The sequence below is a fragment of the Balaenoptera musculus genome, chromosome 2 (genome assembly GCF_009873245.2).
Source record: "Balaenoptera musculus isolate JJ_BM4_2016_0621 chromosome 2, mBalMus1.pri.v3, whole genome shotgun sequence".
In the NCBI taxonomy this organism is placed as follows: Eukaryota; Metazoa; Chordata; class Mammalia; order Artiodactyla; family Balaenopteridae; genus Balaenoptera; species Balaenoptera musculus.
In genome coordinates this window covers 73,458,119-73,483,930 of record NC_045786.1, presented here as the reverse complement: position 1 = coordinate 73,483,930, position 25,812 = coordinate 73,458,119, and the positions used below count along the sequence as shown (strand labels likewise).

The window sequence follows — 25,812 nt, the reverse complement described above, 5'->3', positions numbered from 1 at the left end:
TAGTTTATATCACAAAAGCTTTTAGCAATAAGCATATTTTTATATCTTACACCCTCTTTCCCTTCAGATATTTATAAAGTGTGTCAAGTTACAAATCAATAACATTACTCCAGTACATCTTTTTATCTATAGTTTCATATCCTCTTCTCTCTTTCTTTAATCCTCTCTATTATCTTTCACATTTCCCCCCTCAATTCTATGCTTTTCAATAATGACCTTAATATTTAATCAGGATATTACTTGCAATTAAGGCAGATATAGGTTAATATGGAGAAGTTCTGTTTGCTCTTAGAAACCCTAGTAAACTGCAAACTCGGATCTGCATAATATCTTTGCTCCTCATTTATAATATTAGTCAACTTTCACCCCTAATATTCCTATCCTATAGAAGTCATTACAAAAATCTGAACATGCAAAGGAAAGCAATATATAAGAACTATGTGACATATAGACTACTCTGGTTAGATATTTATCAGCACATCTTTCTTGGTAAAACTATGCTAGATGTTACAGTGCTTTTTAAGTGAGTTTCACTTAGCTCAGTAATTATGGCAAGAGAAAAATTCAAGGGAAAATCTAAGACAGTTTTATACCTATACTCAGATACACTACATAGTATTAAAGGTATTTCACAACTGGTAGATATTAAGTAACTAAAGGATCATTATTTAATATATTTAATTAAAAACTTTTAATTAGTAATTTACTTATGTTTGAAAAACTGCTTAGAGTGAACAAAGGAGGTTAAGAGATTCAGGCTGTTCCCCATCATCACCCACTCCCGAACGTTATTTAACACTCAAAGTATCTTGAAAGTTAAAACACCAAAACACATGCAAACCAAAACACATGCATCATTTACAAAGAAAGATGAAAATAACTATGCTCCAGAAAGAGAAAATATAATATGTTTTCATACATGTTTGAAGCTTAAAATTAAACAGATACTGCTTTTGTCAATATGGTAAAGTAGGTACCTTGAAGAGCACTCCTATCCAAACAACACTAGATGCTGGATAAATTACAACTAACAATTTTCATGCATTGCTGGGCTCAGTAAAAGCGAGGAGAATCTCCAAGGACCATAAATAAATAAATAAACATCAAACATCTAGAATGAGGAGAAACAGGAGCAGTGAGCAGTAAGAAAACCCATGGAAGGTGAAGTGGCTTGAGGGCAAATGCCTCAACCAGTTCTAAGATCAGGTAGGGAGCTGAACAGGAGAGCCCTACATTTAAGGCTTGAAAAGCAGAGATTTGAACAGATACCTGTACAACCATGTTCACAGTAGCATTATTCACAACAGCCAAAAGGTGGAAGCAAATCAAATGTCCATCAATGGATGAATGGATAAACAAAATGTCCATATACATACAATGGAATATTCAGCCTTAAAAAGGAAGGAAATTATGCCACATGCTAGAACATGTATGAATCTTGAAGACATTATGCTAAGTAAAATAAGCCGGTCACAAAAAAACAAATACTACATGATTCCACTTATATGGGGGTACCTACAGTAGACAAATTCAGAGACAGAAAGTAGCATGGTGAGTGGCACAATAATAAATAAATATTTCGTGTTTGTCCCTGGTTCCTGACACACAGCTCCTAAAATTCTTGGAATCCCCTAAGTGATAAGAATGTCTTTTTTATGCTAATTAGATGACAAAAGGCCCATAGATAGCTAATCACCAGCAGCCAATGATTTAATCAAGCATGCTCACTAAATGAAATCTCCATAAAACTCCCCTTAACAATGGCATTTGGAGAGCTGGGTTGGTGAACACATGGAGGTGCTGGGAGGGCAGTGTACCTGGAAAGGGCATGGAAGCTCTGTGCCTCTTCCCCCATACCTTGCCCTACGCATCTCTCTCTTCCATTTGGCTGTTCCCAAGTTGTATTCTTTATAATAAACTGGAAATAGCAAGTAAAGTGCTTTCCTGAGTTCTGTAAGCCATTCTACCTAATTATTGAACTCAGGTAGGGATGGGGCATGGAAACCCTAGGCCTGCTGTCTGGACAGCTGGAGAACTGGTTGGCATGGGGGAAAAATCCCACATATTTGGTGTCAGAAGTGTTGTGAATAGAAACAGTTCAGAAACAGGTACAGAGTCTCAGTTTTACAAGATGAAGAGTTCTGGAAATTGGCTATACTACAATATGAACATACTTAATACTATAGAACTGCACATTTAAAAATGGTTAAGGGGCTTCCCTGGTGGCGCAGTGGTTAAGAATCCACCTGCCAATGCAGGGGACACAGGTTTGATCCCTGGTCCAGGAAGATTCCACATGCCACGGAACAACTAAGCCTGTGCACCACAACTACTGAGCCTGTGCTCTAAAGCCTGCGAGCAACAACTGCTGAAGCCTACGCGCCACAACTACTGAAGCCCACACGCCTAGAACCCGTGGTCTGCAACAAGAGAAGCCCGCACACCACAACAAAGAGTAGCCCCCGCTAGCCGCAACTAGAGAAAGCCGGTGTGCAGCAATGAAGACCCAGTGCAGCCAAAAATAAATAAATAAATAAAATCTATTAAAAAAATAATAAAAATGGTTAAGACAGTAAATTTTGTTATGTGTATTTTACCATAATTAAAAATTATTTTTAAAAAAGGGAAGGATATTGACACATGCTATAACATGGGTGAATCTTGAAGACATTATGCTAAGTAAAATAAGCCAATCACAAAAGGACAAATATTGAAATGACTCCACTTATATAAAGTACCTAGTGAAGTTAAATTCATAGAAATAAAAAATTGAATGGTGGTTGTCAGGGACTGGGGGGAAGAGGGAATGATGAGTTATTATTTAATGAATATAGAGTTTCAGTTTGGGACGATGGAAAAGTTTGGGAATGGATGATGAAAATCCACTTACAACAGTGCGCAAGTATTTAATGCCATTGAACTATCCTTAAAAATGGTTAAAATGGTAAATTTTATGTTATATATATTTTACCACACCAAAAAAAGAGAAATGGAAGACAGACTGAAACCTAGGAAGTTTGGGAATTCCAGAAAGAGAGTTGGGAAAACAAAAAAGAAGCAATAATTGAAAATGACTGAGAATTTTCAAGAACTGATGATGGATTTGAATCTACAGATACAAGACACACAATGAAACAAGTAGAATTTTATTCTAATAAAGTACATTGTAATGAAACTGTAATACACCAAAAATTAAGAGCGGTCAGAAAGAAAAGGCAGATTCCCTAAAAGAAATGACAATTAAACAAACAATACACTTTTCAATAATAATACGTGAGCCAGAAAAAGTAGAATTATATCGTCAAACGCTGAGAAATAAAACAAACTGTCAACTTAGAACTATGAATGGAGCAAAACTATCGTATTAGAATGAGAACAAAATAAAAATATTTCCAGGTAAACAAAAAAGAAGATTGTTCATCACCAAGAGACCTTCACCAAAGGAACATCTAGAACATATAACATTTCAGGAAAAATGAAGAGGATTTCAGAATGTAGATTTGAAAAGAAGAGATGGAAAGGCAAAAAAAGGTCCAAATTTGTAGATAAATGAAGACAAACATTGTTCATATAAAATAATAATGTAGGTAGGTTTAAAAAAGAGACAGCATTAAAACAATAGTATCAATGAGGAGGGATGTGATGAAAGTCAAAATGCTCTATGGTCTCTGTAGATGTATAGGTTAATAGAACTAAATAGAGTTGAGAAATTTACCCATAGGTCAATGGTGACAAGGTAATTCAATAAGGAAAAAATTCATTGTGAAAATTCAAGAGTAACCACTAAGAACAACAACAACAACAATGTATAAATTCCTAATCAATAGAGAGGGAAAAAAGAAGGGGGAAAAAGTCAACTCCCTCAAAAGAAGTCAAAGAAAGAAGTTTAGAAAAAGACAAATAGAAATTATAAACAGGTTTATATACATAAATTATCACAATGAATGTAAATGACTCAACTTTTTAATTAATAGGCAAGAGATGGTCAGATCTTATTTAAAAAGGCACTCTAGCTAAACATCATTTTAAGAGGTATTTGTTTCCATAATTACAAATTATTTCTATAGTTCTATAGAATCTATAGAACTTTAATATAAGTTCTATAGATTCAAAGCAATCCCAATTAAAGTCCCACTTAGTTTTTTTCTAGAAATTGACAAGCTGATTCCAAAGTTTTCATGGAAATGCAAAGAACCAATAAAAGCCAAAACAATTTTAAAAAAGCACAAAGTTGTAGGATTTCCACCAGATGGTTTCTTGTAGTCTTCCACTACAAGACATGGTGGTATTGGCATAAAGACAGAAGTATAGATTAATGAAACAGACTAGAGTCATGAAATTGACCCACACATCATTGGTGAAAAGGCAATTTAATGAGGGGAAAAAATAGCTTTTTCAACCAATAGTGTGAAACAATTTCTCAACATTGGCACTATTGATGTTTTAGACCAGATAATTCTTTGTGTTGGGGGGGCCAACCTTTACATTGCAGGATATTTAACAACATTCTTGGCTCTACCCACTAGATGCCAGAAGCACTCCTTCCTCAGTTATGAGAACCCAAAATATTTCTAGACATTACCATATGTCTGGTAGGAGGCAAAATCACTCTCAGTAGAGAATCACTATGCTTGAACAACGAGATATCCAGATGAAAGGAAAATAAACTTTGACCCAAACCTCACATCTTGCACAAAAAAAATAACTTGAAATTAACATATACACATTCACATAAAAGTTAAAACTATAAAACCTCTAGATCAGGGTTTCTCAACACAAGCACTATTGACCTTTGAGGCTCCATAATTCTTTGCTGTGGGGGATATTATATACATTGTAGGATGTTTAACAGCATCCCTGGCCTTTAGTCACTAGATACGAGTAATTCTCTGCCAGTTGTGACCATCAAAAATATCTCCAGACACTGCTGAAGTCCCCTGCGTGGGGAGTGGGCACAGGGTAAAGGAGTAAAAGTGACCTCGGATAAGAACCACTTGGGGTTGGCAAATATTTCTATGCTAGAACACATACAAGCACCAACCATAAAACACTTGCAAAAATTAGACTTCTTTAAAATTAAAATTCTGTTTTTTGAGAGACTATTAAAAAAATTAAAAAGCATGTCACAAACTGGGAGAAAACTATATATATATATAAAACAGGCTTGTATTCAGAATATATAAGGAACTTTCAAAAATCAATAAAAATAAAAACCAATAAAATTAGCAAAAGATGTTAACAGACATTTCACAAAAGCCAATAAAAACACAAAAAAGATGTTCAAACATCACTGCTCTTTGGGGATATGCAAACTAAAGCTATAATGAGACACTACTACACACCATAGGTTGGCTAAAATTAAAAAAGATTAACAACGTTAAGTGTTAGCTAAAGTGGAGAACAACTGGAACTCTTATACATTCACTGTTGGCGAAGAGTATAAAATGGTACATCTACTATGGAAAACAGCTTGGCAGTTTCTAATAAAATTTAACTTTGTACACTTGCCAGATGATCTATAAATACTATACCTAGTTATATACCCAAGAAAATGCAAATATATGTCCCCCAAAAATCTTGTACAAGAATGTTCTTAATAGCTTTATTCAAAATTGCCCCAAACTGGGAATAACACAACTGCCCATCAACAGTTGAATTGGTAAACCAATTTTGGTATAACCATACAATAAAACAAAAAGGAATAAAAAGGAATACATTATGGATACTTGCATCAATGTGGATGAATCTCAAAAATGCTGACTAAAAGAAGTCAGACACAAAAGAGTACACTGTGTGTGATTCAATTTTTATAAAACTCCAGAAAAGGCAAATCTAATCTATGGTGACAGAAAGCAAATCAGTGGTTTCCTAGGGCCATGGATGGAAAGAGGCACAGAGATCTTTTTAGTGTGATAGAAATACTCCATATCGGGACTTCCCTGGTGGCACAGTGGTTAAGAATCCACCTGCCAATGCAGGGGACATGGGTTCGATCCCCGGTCTGGGAAGATCCCATGTGATGCGGAGGAACTAAGCCCGTGCGCCACAACTACTGAGCCTGTGCTTTAGAGCCCGCGAGCCACAACTACTGAGCCCGCGCACCACAACTACTGAGCCCGCGCACCACAACTACTGAAGCCCACGCACCCTACAGCCCACGCGCCATAACTACTGAAGCCCATGTGCTCTAGGGCCCGCGTGCTGCAACTACTGAAGCCCACGTGCCAAGAGCCCGTGCTCCACAACAAGAGAAGCCCCCGCTCACTGCAACAAAGACCCAACAGAGCCAAAAATAAATAAAATTTAAAAAAATAATAATAAAATAAAATACATTAAAAAAATTAAAAATTATTAAAAAAAGAAAAGAAAAAGAAATACTCCATATCATGGGTGGGGTCATGGTTACACAGGAAGACTCACTGAGACGCACTTAAAATTGATGCTTATTGTATGTAAATTTTACCTCAGTAAAATTGATTTAAAGTTAAATGTGGATTAAAAAGGGAGAGTTTATGCCTAGAAGAGAACATAGGCAAAACATTCTCTGACATAAATTGTACCAATGTTTTCTTAGGTCAGTCTCCCAAGGCAATAGTAATAAAAACAAAAATAAACAAATGGGACCTAATCAAACCTATAAACTTTTGCACAGCAAAGGAAACCATGAACATAATCAAAAGACAACGTACGGAATGGGAGAAAATATTTGCAAACAATGTGACCAACAAGGGCCTAATTTCCAAAATATACAAACAGCTCATACAACTCAACAACAAAAAAACAAACAAGCCAATCCAAAAATGGGCAGAAGACCTAAATAAACATTTCTCCAAAGAAGAAATACAGATGGCCAATAGGCACATGAAAAGATGGTCAACACTGCTAATTATAAGAGAAATGCAAATCAAAACTACAATGAGGTACCACCCACATTGGTCAGAAAGGTCATCTTTAAAAAATCTGCAAACAACAAATGCTGGAGAGGGTGTGGAAAAAAGGGAACCCTCCTACACTGCTGGTGGGAATGTAAGTTGGTGCAGCCACTGTGGAAAACAGTAGGGAGGGACTTCCTTGGTGATCCAATGGGTAAGAGTCTGAGCTCCCAATGTGTGGCGGGGCCCAGGTTCGATCCCTGGTCAGGGAACTAGATCCCACATGGATGCCGCAGCTAAGAGTTCACATGCTGCAACTAAAAGATTCCACATGCTGCAACGAAGATCCCACGTGCCACAACTAAGACCCAGTGTAGCCAAAATAAATAAATAAATATTAAAAAAAAAAAGAAAAAAGGAAAACAGTAGAGAGGTTTCTCAGAAAACTAAAAATAGAATTACCATATCAGCCAGCAATCCCACTTCTGGGCACATATCCAGACAAAACTATAATTCAAAAAGATACATGCATCCCTATATTCATAGCAGCACTATTCACAGTAGCCAAGACATGGAAACAACCTAAATGTCCACCAACAGATGAATGGATAAAGAAGATGTGGTACATATATACAATGGAATACTACTCAGCCATAAAAAAGAACAAAATAATGCCACTTGCAGCAACATGGATGCAACTAGAGATTATCATACTAAGTGAAGTAAGTCAGAAAGAGAAAGACAAATACCATATGATATCACTTATATGTGGAATCTAAACTATGACACAAATGAAGCAATCTATGAAACAGAAACAGAATCACAGACATAGAGAACAGAGTGGTGGTTGCCAAGGGGGAGGAGGTTGGGGGAGGGATGGAGTGGGAGGTTGAGATTAGCAGCTGTAAGCTTTTATATATAGAATGGATAAACAACAAGGTCCTACTGTATAGCACAGAGAACTATATTCAATATCCTATGATAAACCATAATGGAAAAGAATATATTAAAAAAAAGAATGTAAAAAATGTATAACTGAATCACTTTGCTGTACAGCAGTAATTAACACAACATTGTAAATCAACTATACTTTAAAAAAAGAGAGAGTTTATTTAGTACATAATGGCTACATGTTCTAACAATATAAATGCAGTACTAAAAAAAGTAGGGGAGAATGGTGAGAACATATGAAAAACTTTTTTCAAACTATTTTCAGAAAGTCTATTGATTGGTGGCATTGTATTATTATTCTGAGGCTGTTGTGAGTATAATGTGGGATAAAGCAAACGAGACACGTGGTCATTTTTTCTTTAAATGTACTTTTTCTAGCTCCATCTCCTGAAACAGTCTCATAAACACTGATCAACTCAGGTGCAGTGAGCATCCCCAGTGCCCAGACTGTAGTCTTGAAATGCCATTTCGCACTAAAAGAAACAAAGGCTCTAGAAAATAGCTGTTTCCAGGGCTGGGATAGGAAATGTACAAAATAAGCCTCAAAGACTCCTAGAGTGAAACAAAAGGACTCAAAAGCCAGCATGAAGACCCCATCACTGGTCAAAGTTGGTATTATCTGAGTTTCAAAAAGGATAACAGTAGTGGACTAAAACCCATCAAATATGTTTAACTTCATGATTCAATAATAATATTTTTTTAAAAACAGTGATGACCATTGTAAAATAAGAAGGAACCAATTAATTTTTTCAAAACTGGTATATAAAGAATCTAGGACTTTTTCTGCTACATGAAATGGGAAGCCAAACAGTAGATGAGGAAAAACATATCTTAATAAAATTATTCCAACTAATGAATAAAAATAAATGATGCAATTAGAATCTTACAATTTTGAAAACCCCAGTGAATGAATAAATCTGGCATTAAGCATCAATAGCTACTAACATCACAAAAAACAATCAGACATTATGTGCCACCTGATTAAAGAATACACCACCATCTATATGTTCAAACCCTTTGGCAAGACTATAATTCTGATCAAGCTTCTGAATCCAGTTCACAATTTGTAAGAAATATAGAGGAAAAAAGAACATGTTGAGCATCATCATGAATATATAATTATCAAAATCTAGACTGTGGGAAACTTTAAAGGTCAAATGACCCAGGTTCTTGAAAAGATAAAGTTTAAGGAAAAAAAATATGGAGGGGGAACTTGTAGATTAAAAAACCTGTTTTATCAAATAAAAGAAAAAACTCCCAATGTATACAGTAGTCTCCCTTATCCATGGGGGATTATATTCCAAGACCCTCAGTGGATGTCTGAAATCGTGGATAAGACTGAATATCATTTCCTATTCATACATACCTACGATAAAGTTTAATTTAAAAATTAGGCACAGTAAGAGATTAGCAACAATAATAATAAAATAAAAACAGAACAATTATAGCAATATTGTAATAAGTTATATGAATGTGGCAACTTTCTCTCTCTCTCTCAAAATATCTTACAAATTTAATGTCTTTTCAATCTTAACTAAGCACTTATCATGCGCTGCGGCTGTAACTTTTGCAGTTTGAGGTGTGACAGCAGAACACGAATTTCTTTTTCCTCCATTATAACTTCATGGATAGAAGATTCGTTCTTACTGCAGATCTTAGTAACTGCAGCATATGATTTTTGTTTTTTCCTTACTAAGTTGAAAACTTTCACCTTTTCACTGAAAGGAAACACTTTGCGGCTTCTTTTTGGCATACCCAAACTGCCAGCGTCGCTACTCTTGCACTTTGGAGCCATTATCAAGTAAAATAAGGGTGACTTGAACACAAGCACTGTGATACCTTGAAAGTCCATCTGATAACCAAGGTGGCTACTAAGAGATTAATGGGTGGGATATACTAGACAAAAGGATAATTCACATTGTGGGTGGGGTGGAGCGGGATGGTGAGAGACTTCATCACACTACTCTGAATGGTATGTGATGAAGTATTTCTGGAATTTCCATTTGTGGGTAACTGACACGGAGTAAAGCAAAACCAAGATTAAGGGGGGGACTACTGTACAACCCATAAAACTTTTGTATTTAGGATATACAAAACCTCCCACATATCAGTAACAAAAAGATGGAAAATCAAGTAGAATAAAGGGCAAAACTTGAACACTCAATTCACAGGAAATGACCAAGAAACTTAGGAAAAGTTATACAGTCTTATAAATATAGCACCCTATCCTCTAGACTGGTTAAAACTAAAATGACTGTAAGTATCAATTGTTGACGATATGGAGTAAAAACCTCTCAAACACTGCTGGGTACAATGTAAAGTGGCATAACCACTTTGGAAAACAGTCTAACATTATCTATTGAAGTTGAAGATATGCACACTCTATAACCCAACAATTTCATTCCTAGTCATATACCCAGTAGATACATGTGTACATGTGCAGCAAGAGACATGTATGAGAATTTTCATAGGGGCACTGCTTAGAATAGCTCAAAACTGGAAACAGCCCAGATTTTGATCAACAGAATAAACCAGTTTACTTATACATGTACAGAAATAAAAATGAATGAAATACAACTATACACATACATACATATGAATCTCACAAACACACTATTGAGTAAAGGAAGAATTCTGTTCACATAAAAGAGCAAAAGAATTCACATAAAATTCAAACACAGGCAAAAGAAAACTTGAATTACCAAAAAAAAATTTTTTTTAAAGGCATGGAAATTATCAAACCAAACTTGGCGCAGTGATTATTTCTTCAACAAGGGAAAATGTTATTATCTAGGAGGGATATACAGGGGCCTTCTAGGTTACTGGTAATGTTTTATTTCTTGACTTGGAAGAGAGTTACATAGGTGTTCACTATATAATTATTTGTTAAGCCGTACATATTTGTTCTAAATACTTTTTCATAGTATTTAAATATATTTCATAATATACATTTCATACATATTATGAAATATTATAATATACATATTAATGTATAATATTAATGTTAATATTATACATATTAATACATTTCATAATATAAAATTAAAATTTTAAAACAATAAAAAGATTTATTAATGTTAATATTATATATTAATATATATTATATATATTAATATATTATATTATATATTATGTTAATATTATATATATTAACATTAACATATTAACGTTAATATTATACATACTAATACATTTCATAATATAAAATTAAAATTTTAAAACAATAAAAAGATTAGAAAAATATCAGTGAGTCTTTGGGGTAAGATGTAAAGTGTAATAAGACAATGTGCTGCCAAGTCAACCTGGCTAAAAAGCAAGACCTAATGCTGATTGCTAGCTATCAAATAATGTACTCTGTTCATAAACAGTTTTATATTCACTTAACAAGTAATTATACTGAGCACTTACTGTGTGCCAGGCATTATTCCAGTGACTGGGAACACCCCAGCACGCAAACAGTACTTACATCCAAGTGTTAGGGAGAAAGACGATAAACAAAACATGGTAAAGGAAACGCTGAGGGTGATGCTACTTTTTATACGGTAATTAGGAGTATCCTCAGTGATAGCTGGCATCTGAACAGAGAGAGACTTAAAGGAATCAAGGAACTAATCCATGCAGGTATCTGGGGAAGAGTTTGCCAGAAAGATGGGAACAGCCAAAGGCCTTAAGGCAGGACCGTGCCTGGTGTATTCAAGAGACACAAAGAGCCCAGGAGGCTGGAATGGAGTAACTGAGAGGAACACGCAGGAGATGAAGCAGGCTTGGGGTGGTGGTGGTGAGGAGGCGGGATCATGTAGGGCACTGCAGAACTTTCTAAAGACTGTCTCTTCCTGAGTGAGATGAGAAGCCATTTGAAACCAGCAAAATGAGGGGATGTGATTTATGTTTTAAAACTGTCATTGTGGTCCTTTCACCAACACTATTAAAATAGGAACAGCTACAGTGCCTTTCACATATGGAGAAATATGACACTCTGTTTAAGTATATCATACATAGGTTCAGAGAAAAATGAAATTCTGCCTTTGATTTATAAGATTCATTCTTCTGGTTCATATTAACAACAAAATTTCACCTTAAAAAAGTGTTTGTTTTAAAGTAGAACTAATACCCTCTGCTGTCCTCCAATTTATAATGAGCAGTTTTTTAAAAAGTTGTGCTAAAATACCCTTAAAACCTACTATCTTAACCATTTTTAAGTGTAGGGTTCAATACTACTAAGTATATCACATTGTTTTGTACAGTGAGTAGTTTTATTTATTTCAAATTTATCAATTTTATCATGTATGGTTTATTTTTTTAATTTTTAAAATTTATTTATTTATTTATTTATTTTTGGCTGTGTTGGGTCTTTGTTGCTGTGCGCGGGCTTTCTCTAGTTGCCGTGAGCGGGCGCTACTCTTTGTTGTGGTGTGAGGGCTTCTCATTGAGCTGGCTTCTCTTGTTGTGGAGCACGGGCTCTAGGCGTGCAGGCTTCAGTAGTTGTGGCCTGTGGGCTCTAGAGCTCACGCTCAGTAGTTGTGGTGCACGGGTTTAGTTGCTCCACGGCATGTGGGATCTTCCCGGGCCAGGGCTCGAACCTGTGTCCCTTGCATTGGCAGGCAGATTCTTAACCACTGTGCCACCAGGGAAGCCCTGACTAGTTTTAAAGGCTTAAAAAAAAAATTCAGACTGGTGTTAGTGTTTCTAGATGGATTCTACTACAACTCTACTATTAAGTTACTATTCAAGTAGTGTACTCTAAATTTTTCCTACGCCTACTACATGATGGGAGGATTTACATGCTTTGTTAATAAACGTGCATGAAACAGATAGTTAGTGGGAAGCAGCAGCATAGCACAGGGAGATAAGCTCGGTGCTTTGCGACAGCCTAGAGGGGTAGGACAGGGAGGGTGGGAGGGAGGCTCAAGAAGGAGGGGACATGGGGATATATGTATGCATATGGCTGGTTCACTGTGTTGTACAACAGAAACATACACAGTATTGTGAAGCAATTATACTCCAGTAAAGATGTATTAAAAAAAAAAATGATAATTGCCCTCAAAAAAAATTAAAAAATAAATCTGCATGAATAATTTAAGTATCAAAAAATTATTTGATGAAATTTACCATCCGGTGGCCGGTTACCATGAAAATAGTGAATATAAATTTATATGACTAGGTTCTAAAGGACCATACAGATTTTTAAGGACCAAGATAGCTCCTTAAACCCCATTCTCTCGCAAGGGAAATCAGTGCATCAGATCAAACCATCCATATGAGTAAAATATAACTCAAATACAGTAGTTAGATCATTAAAAGAAAAAAACATGAATATACTATAGTACCTGATTTTGAAGTATCAGTATTTCTATTATTTAAATACATGATGAATAAAAGACCTACATACAGTTTGGTCTCTAATTCGACAATATTAACGTGTGTTTTTGGAAAATCATCACACATTTTAAAATGCTGCTATTGCGTATTACTTGGCAGTTTAAGTAAATGTGATTTTTTTTTTTTACCTCTGTGAAGAGACGAGCGTTATCAGAAAGCATATTATAATCCTGTGCACATTTCTTTGCAGAATTCTGCAAAAATTTTAGGAATTCTGTAACTTCTTCATTCACATGTTTTTTCATATCCTGATTTTGAAAAAAAGTAGACATATCTTAGAATAAGAAGCTTGGTTAAAAACAATCACTTCTCAATCGCTGCACTAATCATTTGGACTTAAAGTATCATGTCCAAAGCAGAAATCACAAAAAAGTTCACTCCACAAAAAGAGAAAAGCTAATGACTAATGCTACAATATATGATTAGGAATTAATAAGTTCATTTTATAAAATGCTCTTAACATAAAAAGGACAAACACCCAAATGGAAAAATAAGCAAACATATAAATATGCAAGTTACAAAAGAATTAGAAATGGCTTATAAACACATGGAAAATGCTTACTTTCATTAGTAACCACTGTAAGTTAATATAAAACAAGAGACTGCCATTTTTTCCATATCAAATTAGAGGCAAAAAAAGTAATGTTCATTATTAGTGAGGATATTTTGAAAAAAACCTTCATACAGTAGTGGTACATACAAATTGGTTTAAACATTTTTTCAGAACAATTTACTCGTGTGTAACTGCAGATCAAAGCCTTAAAAACATGTATAGTTTTTGATCTGGTAATTATATTTTTAAGAATTTATCTTAAGGAAACAATCATAGATATGAACAAAGAGTTTGCAACAATGATATTCAGCACAGCATCACTTACCTAATCGAGAATTTGGAAACTACTTAATTAAAGTAATAATTAACAAAAATTTTAAAGTGGTTCAAGGAGCAAGGTAAAGTTCTACTGCTAGTACTTAATATGAACTGGGGTGAAATATACTCAGAACTAGAGCAAAATGCCTCAACTATAACAGAAACAATAGAATTAAAGCACCAATGTTCTGTCAATTAAACTCCTTATAGTTTCCATTTTTATTAATGTGATTGAACCTAAAAACATAAAAGCAAACTTCAAATATTTCCTAACTTTTAGATATTTTTTAACTGACGCTGAAGAACAGAATACATACCAAGTACTGCAAGTAGTCATTTTTATTTATTCCAACAGCTTTGGAACTCACAGGGATTTTTGCATATTTAACCAACAAATCCACATAATTCCTCTGTTCTCTCTGTGAGAAACGAGAGAAACGAGGATAAGGAACTCTTGGTTTTGGAAGAAGAACCATTCCAACTGTGGTTTTCACTTTTTCCTTTGCTTGAGTTGCTGAACTAACTGCCGGCTCAGTTTCTACAGAACTTGCTGAGGCATTCAAATTTTCTCCTATACGTCTGGGAAAAAAAAATACAATTTACAAATATGTGCTTTTCACATGAAGATTACTATCATGAAACTTCATGATTCTCAATCACCAGGGAGAATATAGAGTGATTAACAGAGTAAATTCTGGATTATCATCTAACTCTGCCACCTGCATTTTGATGTTTAGCCATTTAGTATAAATTAAGTATTCTGCAGGATAGGATCACATTACAAGTTTACCTTCAATTACCTGATGGAGAGGAAGAGGCAAAATCCTTAGACAAGTTATTCAGTTTGGAAGCTTCCTCCCTTTATTGAACAGGGGTAAATCACTCTTGCTAGTTATATATGCAGGTATTTTGTGTTTACATTTTATTACAATTCAAGTTGTTTTTTAATACCTAAATTCTTCAATAAGATATATCAGTTAATGCGGTGAACAAAAGCCACTAAGAGCAGGATATGATGGGGTCACAAACTTGAAGTTCATAAATTCATTGAGATTCTAAATTTTCTGGTTTCCTCTGCTTTAATTATCTCAAGAATTAAAAAGAAAATCCCAACACTCTGTGATATATTTTATGGAAACAACAGTGGTTTGAGAAAAGTTGTATAATCCTCTATCACTCATGCACGTGGCTGAGTCTATGGAAATGTCTTTATGTTTTGTATAGATATAAAAGAGAAATCTTGGCACATCTATAATGAAATACACTACAGGAAAAAGTGGTGAGTAGCTAGAGAACCTGTTACCCTATCTGTTTATGAAATGCTACCCCCAATTTAAAAAAAAAAATCACCTTACTACCCCAATTAAGGTATATGAATACAAATTTCTTATCTTGTACATAATCTGTCTCTATTGCTGCTATTCAGTGTTATAATCTACATTTTTCTTCAGAAAGTCTTAAAGTACACACACACACACACACACACACACACACACACACACACACGAAACTACATTTCCTTAGCCTCTACAACTTTAATTTCCACCACAGTAATGATCTGGCTCCAAACTAAACGACAATAACCAAAAAGGAAGGGAAACTAATGAAAGGATAAATGTCTGTTGATTCATTCTTCATTCCTCGATTCATTAATATTTTGAATGACTACCATGTGCCAGCTCTATGCTGGGTACTGGACATATGACCAACACTGAGCACAATACAGTCTCTACCCTCTAGGACCTTACAATCAAGTGGATCAGACAAACGAATGGGGAAGAAAGAGAAGTAAATATGAACACCAATACAATATGACTATGGTGATCTGAGGTTTCCAAACTGAACATATTGAATAGGTGACTGAGAAAAATCCTAAGGACATAGAAATCAGAGATGAAGAGGAAGAAAGGGGAGGGGAAAGAAATATCCAGAGCAGTGGTTCTCAGTCATAACAGTATTAATTCCCTCAGGGCATTCTGGAAGCCTGTGGGTGCATCTAGGTTGTCCAAAATAGAATTAAAGGCATTTAGAGCTTCCCTGGTGGTGCAGTGGTTAAGAATCTGCCTGCCAATCCAGGAGACACGGGTTCGAGCCCTGGTCTGGGAAGATCCCACATGCTGCTGAGCAACTAAGTCCATGCGCCACAACTACTGAGCCTGCGCTCTAGAGCCCGAGAGCCACAGCTACTGAGCCCTCGTGCCACAACTACTAAAGCCAGCGCGCCTAGAGCCCGTGCTCCGCAACAAGAGAAACCACCGCAATGAGAAACCCGCACACCGCAACGAAATGTAGCCCTCGCTCGCCGCAACTAGAGAAAAGCCTGTACACAGCAACGAAGACCCAATGCAGCCAAAAATAAATAAATATATTTATTTATTTAAAAATAAAAAATTAAAGGCATTTAGAGGTGAGGAACACTAGATTTCTGTAATGTATCGTAGCGTCCTGCACAACTTTCAAAGGTCATTTCAAGCTTTCTCTTATCATATACAAATAAGTGTGGTCTGTTATTACTTATCCTAACAACACATTTTACTCTTTTATTTCTATGATTTTTTTTATGGTATAGTTTCTCTTACTTCTCTTAAATCCAATCTTAGTCATGTTAGCTGGTGCATCCGACTACTTCATTATATCTTCTAGTGCAGTAGTATCTATTACAATGCATAATATAAATTATTTTCCTTTTATTTCACATTTATATATCTAGAGCATTATTTTAAAATATTATGTCTATGGCTACTAATATCTATGAATTTTAATTCATAGTAAACAAGGTTTCTTACTTCCTATAAACATTTGTTATGCAAAGTGGGAGAGTTTCAGCCTGGTAAGTTTGGGAATTACCAATCTAGATCCGTGTCTGGACAAAGGGTGAGGTAAGTCCCATCCAAAACTACCATTAATCTGTTTTAGATCAACGTTAAAATATTAGAATAAATATGGGAAAAAATTCCAAAATTCTTTAAAAAAAAGACTTAGAGCCCTCAAATAAGGCAAAATATTCAAGATTACTCTTTTAGAGCTAAACTCTGGATGGAGAACTAATCAAGAGAGCAGGTTAGTAAATGGAAAAAGAATTTTGTAAATTAAAATAAGGATGCTTAGATTGGCTCTGAAAATAATACAGGTGAAAGAAGACATACTTAGCTACTAAAGTTTCTCCAATAACTGCATAAAAATAAGCATATTTTAGGTTAACAAAATGAATATTAACTGCTGATCTTGGGAGAAATGTATTACAGCAAATTGATTTCTCAGTAGAAAATGTCTTGAGAGCTATTCAAACCTCACAGTATTGTGTCCGCAATTCTTAACAATACTGCTTCACAGCTGTCTCTCTGAATATGAGAACATGTCTGTCCTTGTGACACAAACTGGCAAATTTAATTAAGCTGCTGCAGCAACAAGATGCTGACTCAGATATGCCAGAGTAGGAATGTCAAGAAATTCTAGCAGTTTAAATTGGCTACATTCAGCAAAGAATGAAACGGCAGCACATCAAGATCATTTCTGTGTGCAGCGCTGTCAAAATCTTCATCAGGGTGCAAGCCAAAAGCATCTGATGGGGTTTTTCTATCCACATTTACAGCATTATACTTTATTTAAGTTGATGGTTTGAAGTTTTCTCCCTTCATTTTGTCAACTACCCACTCTCCTTTTTTACTTTAAGTAAAAAAAAGGCAGAATTCAAAAGTTTTCGTTTTCTATGCTTTAAGTCTCCTGGTTTGGGTAGCTTCTTTAAGTAGCATTTGGAAATGGTACTTCTAGCCTCCATCTGAAGTCTACCTGTACCTCCTGAATTTGATTTACTTATATACATTAAACATGTTAAAATTTCTTTTTTCTTTTTTGTGTATTTGAAGCTTCTTTCCCCTTTGTTGGCTTAAAACTCAGTTATAAATATCTATAAACAGAAACTAATTTTTTTTTTTTTTTTAATTTTGGTTGCATTGGGTCTTCGTTGCTGCACGCAGGCTTTCTCTAGTTGCAGCGAGCGGGGGCCACTCTTTGCTGCAGTGTGCAAGCTTCTCATTGCGGTGTCTTCTCTTCGTTGCAGAGCACGGACTCTAGGCACATGGGCTTCAGTAGTTGTGGCACGTGGGCTCAGCAGTTGTGGCTCGTGGGCTCTAGAGCACAGGCTCAGTAGTTGTGGCGCACAGGCTTAGTTGCTCTGCGGCATGTGGGATCTTCCTGAACCAGGGTTCGAACCCCTTTCCCCTGCATTGGCAGGTGGATTCCCAACCACTGCACCACCAGCGAAGTCCCCAGAAACTAATTTTTAAAAAGGCAAATATTTACCTTTCAGTGGAGGGAAAAGGGTTGAATAAAAACCTCATATTGTTGAAAGTAGCATAATTAGAGGTATCAATATTTTCCCAAATATGTTATTTATAGAACACAAAATACAAAATTAGGGCTAATAAATTTACATTCTTCCGAGTCTTTTTTTGCTTTTTTCTTCCTAGTTTTTTCATCAAGAAAACTGTGGTAATTTAATATAGTCTGAAAATCCATTCTTACTATAATAAAACTAAAGGTTAGCAAAAAAGACTACAAACATACGAAATCAATGACTTGTGTCTTTATTTCTTCTATGCTAAAAGGTGTATTATACTAACAAATTATTTTGTGCTATATAGAAATCTAAAGAACAACAAGTGATATTCTAAGAAAAAAAGATTTTAGGTGTTAAGTGTACTCAACTTCCAGTAAGGCGTCCTCTCCCTTACAAATTTCAGACTATAACCCACGCTTGGGATATGCTGAATAGAACCGGATCTGAAAAGAGCCATAAAATAATTAAGAAGCAGTAGCAGGGGACTTCCCTGGTGGGGCAGTAGTTGAGAATCTGCCTGCCAATGCAGGGGACATGGGTTCGATCCCTGGTCCGGGAAGATTCCACATGCCGCGGAGCAACTAAGCCCGTGCGCCACAACTACTGAGCCCGTGCTCTAGAGCCCGAGAGCCACAACTACTGAAGCCCATGTGCTGCAACTACTGAAGCCCGCGCACCTAGAGCCCATGCTCCACAACAAGAGAAGCCACCGCAATGAGAAGCCCACGCACTACAACAAAGAGTAGCCCCCACCCCCCACAACTAGAGAAAGCTCACGCGCAGCAACGAAGACCCAATGCAGCCAAAAAAAAAGAAAGATGCTCATTGTTTGTAACAGTAAAGGAATGGAAACAACCTAAATGAGTATCAGTGGTAGCAATTAATTGATTCCACTAAGAAATACCACTGTCACCAGAAAACTAGGAGGAAAATTAGAGTGAGATATATCCATAGTCAAGAGCTCATTGATGATTTTAAGAGGAGCAGTTTTAGTAGCCTAGTGAGGGCAGAAGGCAGATTACAGTGGAATGTTCAGTGAAAGCAAGTGCAATGGGATATGGAATAAAGGGAAGGATTTTTTTTTCCATCCTGTTTTTTTAAATCGATTCTCCAAATCTGTCTTTTGGCTGGAGAGTTTAATCCATTTAAAGTAATTATTGGGAGGGAGGGACTCAGCGATGTTATTTTGTTAATTGTTTTTGGTATGTCTTATAGATTTTTTGTCCCTCATTTCCTCCCAGCAAGCATATACAAGTATTTAAAGAAGTCTAAGTACAAATGAGAGAAAAGCTAAGAAAGTAACTAGGAGGGGATGTGGAACCCAGGGATTGAGATGGGACAAACTTGAGCATGTTTAAATATTGGTCAAGAGAGAACAAACAGGGACTTCCCTGGCAGTCCAGTGGTTAGGACTCTGTGCTTCCACTGCAGGGGGCATGGGTTCTATCCCTGGTATGGGAACTAAGATCCCACAAGCTGCGCGGCATGGCTTAAAAAAGAGAGACAGGAGTTAAGAGGGGATGCTAATTGACAGAAAGGGTACTGAAAAGGCAGGAAAAGATGGGGTCCCATTCCACGCAGAGGCTAGAAGTATGATTCCTCCATTGCAAAACGAGTGGAGAAAGGATGAAAGTTAAAAATTGAGCTCCCCTAGGGGAGCTCCCCGATTCCTCATTTGGCATATTTTCACTCCTTTCTAGTAAACTTGATTAGTTTTAAGATTCATCCACAACAGAGTTGAAACAGCTAATCACAAAGGAAAGAAGAGCTGTTACAGGCAAGTAAGCAGTGAGAAGGGAAAATCATCACTTAACAGGCATTTTCATACCAGAAAAAAACTCTTATGGCAATTTGGTGGTATCTATTAAAATATAAAATGTTTATAGAATCTGCCCAAACAATTCAATTTCTATGACTTTATCTTACAGAAATAATTACAAGAACTTTATAAATGTTACTGTTTAAAATCCCAAAGAGGAACACAAACATTTTGCAACGTAAAACTAGCTAAAAGAATTAAAAGTATCTCTGTATAGTAAAATAATATGCAACCATTAAGAAGACTGAGTTAATGTAGGGGCACAAAATACCCAAACTATTATTTTAAATGAAAAAAGCAAATTGCAAAACAGTTTTATAGTGTTTACAGCATTTTACAGTATTTATGGTGTGATCCCCCCACCCCTTCTTTTGGCCACGCCACACGGCTTGCGGGATCTTAGTTCCCTGACCAGGGATTGAACCCGGGCCCTCAGCAGTGAAAGCACAGAGTCTTGACCACAGGTCTGCTAGGGAAGTCCCCCCATTTTTCTTTTAATATGTATCTGTTCATGTGTGGAGAGAAAGGTCTGAAAAGATATATGTGCACACCAAAGAGTGGTTGCTTTTTGGTACTGAGTTCTTCTATTTTTTTAATTTCTACATTTCTATAATTTGAATTTATCATGGTGGATATAGATAGATACAAAACTTCAACTATCAGGAAAATAACAATCAAATATGGAAATAAATAACCAAATAAATAAACATATTACCTGCTAGATAAAATACATAGTTCTTTTAAAACTTGGAGCCATGGAATGATCTTATGAATTTTCTCGAGAGAAAAATGTCTTAAGGCCATTTTTGGGGGAAACATCCCTGTAAAACAAAGTAATTTACTTGAATTTGACAATTCAAAATTTCATGCTAGATTAACAAGCATAATGGTACAATTATAATTTAAAACTACATGTCCCCTACATCCCTTTCCCAGAAAATCACCTCTTAATAATTTTAATTTCATGTGTGAGTTTAGATGTTTTACTTCTTGGATAGTTTTTTAACCTAGGCCCATTCTGAAATTCTCCAATTCCAACAATCAGCCTTGCTTTTTCCTTTAGTACCATCTAAATGTCAGAGATACTTGAGAGTTAAAGATAGAACAGATTGAAGTATCATAAAGGGTCTGTCAGGGGCAAGGCTCACCTCAGGCTCTCTGTGGCATAACATTAAGATGTTTGATTGCTGAAAAGAAAATGCTTCTTAACCTATTTTTGTCTCATTCACTATTGTGCTTCAGCCAAAAAAACACTATGAAGACTGATATCCAACTTTTTTTTGTTAACTTGGCAAATGTGATAAATGGTTTGCCTCTACGAAATACTCTTGCAAGGTCATATATGATTTTCTATATGGTAATTAATTTACAGACTAACATACTATAGTCAATGCTTTCTGTATAGTAAGCATCCAAATAAATGCTGGTTGAACGAAAGAATTTAAAAATTAAACACACTGAGAACGATTAATCTAGAGAGCACAAAAATTACAAGATTCTGTAGAAAAGGACCATTCCAGACCGTAATACGTGTGCAAAGGCTCTAAGCCACGTTGGGTTTCACAATGTCAATGGTATATAAGAGCATCTGTGCTGCATTTGAAACACATTTTTTATGGCAAGGAGCATAAATGTTCAGTACCTCTTAAAACTTACACAGAAAAAATCTAGTCAAAATGGGCACATTGTGGCTGGCCCTTACTAAATGGGAAATCTCACATATTTGCTCCATACCTCATTTCTTACTGTTTTACAGGTGTTTATCTAAAACAATAATTAAGGTATAAATGATAAAACTAAGAAGTCTTATTTGCTATGCACTGGTGTAGTTTCTTAGTACTTGCTATTGTGCTGTATCTGTGACATCTCATTAAATTCTAAAGTGTTTTGCATAACAATACAAAACAAAGTCATGGCCTCAGGAATTGTGAGCTCCTTGGAGGAAACACTTGTTTGCATAAACAAATACTTATTGAACACATACTGAGTGTATTATGTGATAAATTTGACATGTTACACTTTGTAAATTTAAGGTGTACACAGCACTGTTACTTTGATAACATTTCTATATTGTAATATGATTGCCAATGAATCAATATTTATCACATTACATCATTATAGACAATATCATCGTCTATATGCATTATACTAGAGGACGTAGTGATTGAATCTTCTCTGAGTTCAGGGTACTATTTTAGTCATCTTTGTAATCTCTTATAACCCTTGTATTCTCCTCCGCTAGCAAACTCCTTCGCTAGTAAAAAGAGTAGGTGCTCACTAAATGTGTGTTAAATTGATCTAAAGCAGCACACACATTAGTTAGATTTCTACATAGCCACCATATTACTTAATAGAGTCCTCTATTTGTAAAGTTCTCATACACTTCTAAAATAGTCTATGCATTTACATTATCACTTGATATAGATTCCAATATAACAAAAAGAAGCTTGCCTATTCTTAAAAAAAGGTTCTTGAACGCAGGAAAGTTCCAGCATCTCTCCTTCACTAAGACCAACAATAAATACATGATGGAGTTATACCTAGAAGCAATCTAAGTGCTGAATTGTTACCACTTTAGGAGAGGGAAGTGCGTCAAGATAACTCAAAAGTGCCAAGCAGGTGTAGATAAGAACGGGGGTAGATTGAGAATGGGGTAAACTCTAAGCCACTGTACCTATCTTCTTTCACTGTTCCGTCCAAATCTCTCCGCCAGACATCCCTCCTTTCCTAATGCAGCCACCAGACCCACTTTCAATCCTCTTTAGGGGATTACAAAAAGATATGTAACTCACCAGTTCAGCCTTGGTTCACCCCATGGCCATCATGGAGCTCATATTCCTAGATGCTGCTTCACTCTAGTTCACAATTCTGCTGCCTGGCAGTGTAGGCTCCTGAGGAGGCAGGATGTTGGTCTAGAATTTGCACTCAACTGAGGAAAAAAACCAAAGTGTCAAGAACACAAAAGCAGGTGATTGGCTGGACCAGATGTTGTTAACTCAGATGAGGCAAGAACCTATTCCTAACACCCACCCTCAATCGCACAGACACCTAAAATAGAAAAGAGCAGACAGATGAATATTCCCAGGTCTTTTGGGGCAGAACAGCGAAGCTAACATAGGATCAGTCCTTCTCCGTTTAACTTATTCCAGGAACGTCACGAAAGAAGACCGAAACAGAATGGTGTTCTCATTGCTCACATACAATATCCCGGCATGGGCTGTATGTCTTGACTCAGTCCCATGCCCCGACTCCCTTATTGTCAAAATAAATCTTGCTTCCATTTTCCCAACCATACATTATTATGGGGCAGATTCTGGCAAGCAACGAAGGACAAAAGCTATCTGGATATCAAGAATCTTTCAAAGAGAACCTCACTCTTGAGGAGACTGACGGCCCAGATAACTTAAGTGACATTTCACGGGATCACTTAGAGGATCACCAGCACTAGAAATCTGGCTTGCATCTGGCTTGAACGTCAACACTGCATGTTCAGTGCTTCTCCTGCCACCCCCGCGCCTGACTGATAAAGAGTTTGTGAAGCAACGGACAGTCAAACGTAGGAGTCAATCTCTCGGTAGCGGACGGCCTCACCTGCTCCCACTTAATCCACCTCCCACGCTTCTGCCCGGTGAGGGGCTGGGGCGGGAGAGGCCGAAGAAGGCACAAGGAAGGCTGAAGGGAAAGGGAACCAAAGGAAAAACAAGGTTCTAGAAATGCAGTAAATCGTGAGCAAAGACGGGGGAGGGGACCGCGCCTAGCCACCAGGTGCGAAAGGTCCTGGCCCGGCCTAGGGGCCGCCATGTTCCCTCCTCCCGCCCCTTCACAAGCGCGCGCCCTCCCCGCCGAGTCTCCGCAACAAAGCAGCCTTTGCCGCCCACCTCGTGGTCCGCGGCGCCTCAGCCCCGGACCGCGACCTAGACCGTCCCGAAACACACTCACTCCCGTCCAACTCACTCCTCTCTGTCGCGCGTCTCCCGAAGGCCTTATTTAAAGGACGTGGCCGCGTCGCCTCGGCCTTGCGTGGTTGACGTTCATCAGCGACGCAGCGGGCGGGGCCCGCGCGAACTCGAGAGGGCCGTCCCCCGCCTCACCCTCCGCCCCCGCCCCCTTCCCGCCTCCTCCCCGCCCCCGGACTCCTGGTAGTTTCCGCTGGAAACTGTGAGACAGGGGTTGCTGGAGTTCACCTTGGGGTCTGGGGGGCTGTGTATTGTCCTAGAGAGTCCTCGACCTTAAGGAGATCATAAACTGGAAGGAGGACAGGTGACAAGTACAGTACTGGAAAGACCCAGACTTGGTTGTGACCTTACTTAAGTGTCTTAACTGACTCATCAATAAAATGGAGATATCATAAGCACCTACTTAGTAGGGTTTTTTGAAAGGATTAAATGAAATGAGGGATGTAGCTGTGCTCAGCACAGTTACCTGGCACGCAGTAGCATCTCCTCTCTATTCTCCTCCCATTTTAGATGTCATTTTCTACCAGCGGTCACTCTGGCTCTTACACTCACTAAGTGTAAGATTTTCACTCGCTCAGGAAAGATTTATTGAGCACTTATAATTTGTGCTTGGTGCTGCGTATGCATAGGACTCGGAGCCAATACTGGTTTTTCCAAGAGCTTTTGATCATTGGGAATCTAAGATATACACATTAAATAATTATAAAATAAAATACAAAGTGATGAGCTACATAAGAAAGGTATTATAGAAAAGATTGTGTGAGTTCAGGGAGGGAGAGAAATCACTAGTGAGAGAAACAGAAAGCAGCTTTGAATAGCTAAAGACATCTACTGAGCACTTATATGTCAGTTACCACTTTGGGCACTTGACATGTCAGCTCATTTGAAGAATGTGAGGTATGTGGAAGATGGGAAAGGATGGTTCTAGAGAGAGACCAGCACAGGGAGCTGCATAAACCTACTGCATGAACAGAGTCCAGTCTGTATGCTAGCAGGAAAGCATGTTCTAAAGTTTAGTATGATTTGTGATATTGTTTAAAATTATGTTTACATAAAAATCACACGTATGTGAAAAATCTCCCTTGAATACAGGGACCCTTAGGTAATTTACTTTGCCTGCATTACAAGGTCTCTGAAGAGCAGTAGAGGAAAGGGTTTGGAAAATTAGGTTGGGAATGGACCACAGAAGACCTTATAAGCCAGAGTAAGGATTTTGATTTTATTGTATAAGAAATGGGATGCTGAGGGGAGAGGGGAGCTTATGAGGAGAGGAATGACACAGTCAGAGCTTCTGTGTTTTAGGAATGTTTATCTGGCAATGTATTGAATGACTTGTAGGAAAGAGGCCAGTTAGGAGACAGTGCTTGTGGATGCTTGCAAATCAACTGGTGCAGTGCCCAGCACTGTGGGGCAGCATTTCTTATTAGGTGAGCGATGCTGACTCATGTGCTAGGACAGAGACGGACATCAAGGCAGTGTAGAAGTTTAAGAATTGGGTACCATCTCGCAAAGCATGCAGTCAGAGTTGGGAGTCATGTCCTAGTCTTCAGCAACTGCTCAAGAACCGCTCAAGTGAAAGACAAATACCATATGATTATCTCTTACATGTGGAATCTAAAATATGA

The 25,812-nt window shown here is 37.1% G+C and overlaps 1 protein-coding gene across 3 annotated transcripts in view; it reads right to left on the bottom strand.

Moving 5' to 3' along the window:
* ICE2 (interactor of little elongation complex ELL subunit 2) overlaps positions 1 to 24,193 on the bottom strand; it is an 88,537-nt gene extending 64,344 nt beyond the window's left edge. For 2 of the 3 annotated variants that reach the window (XM_036843175.1, XM_036843174.1), the window contains exons 1-5: positions 24,110 to 24,181; positions 23,024 to 23,160; positions 20,947 to 21,052; positions 14,391 to 14,652; positions 13,331 to 13,450 (exon numbers count right to left, since the gene is read on the bottom strand). In XM_036843175.1, the coding sequence (XP_036699070.1) occupies positions 13,331 to 13,450; positions 14,391 to 14,652; positions 20,947 to 21,050 (486 nt within the window). In that variant the 5' untranslated portion in view covers positions 21,051 to 21,052; positions 23,024 to 23,160; positions 24,110 to 24,181. Of the gene's footprint in view, positions 1 to 13,330; positions 13,451 to 14,390; positions 14,653 to 20,946; positions 21,053 to 23,023; positions 23,161 to 24,109 lie in introns of all 3 variants that reach the window. The other variant, XM_036843176.1, reaches the window with a different exon arrangement.
* Between the last annotated feature and the right edge of the window lie 1,619 nt (positions 24,194 to 25,812).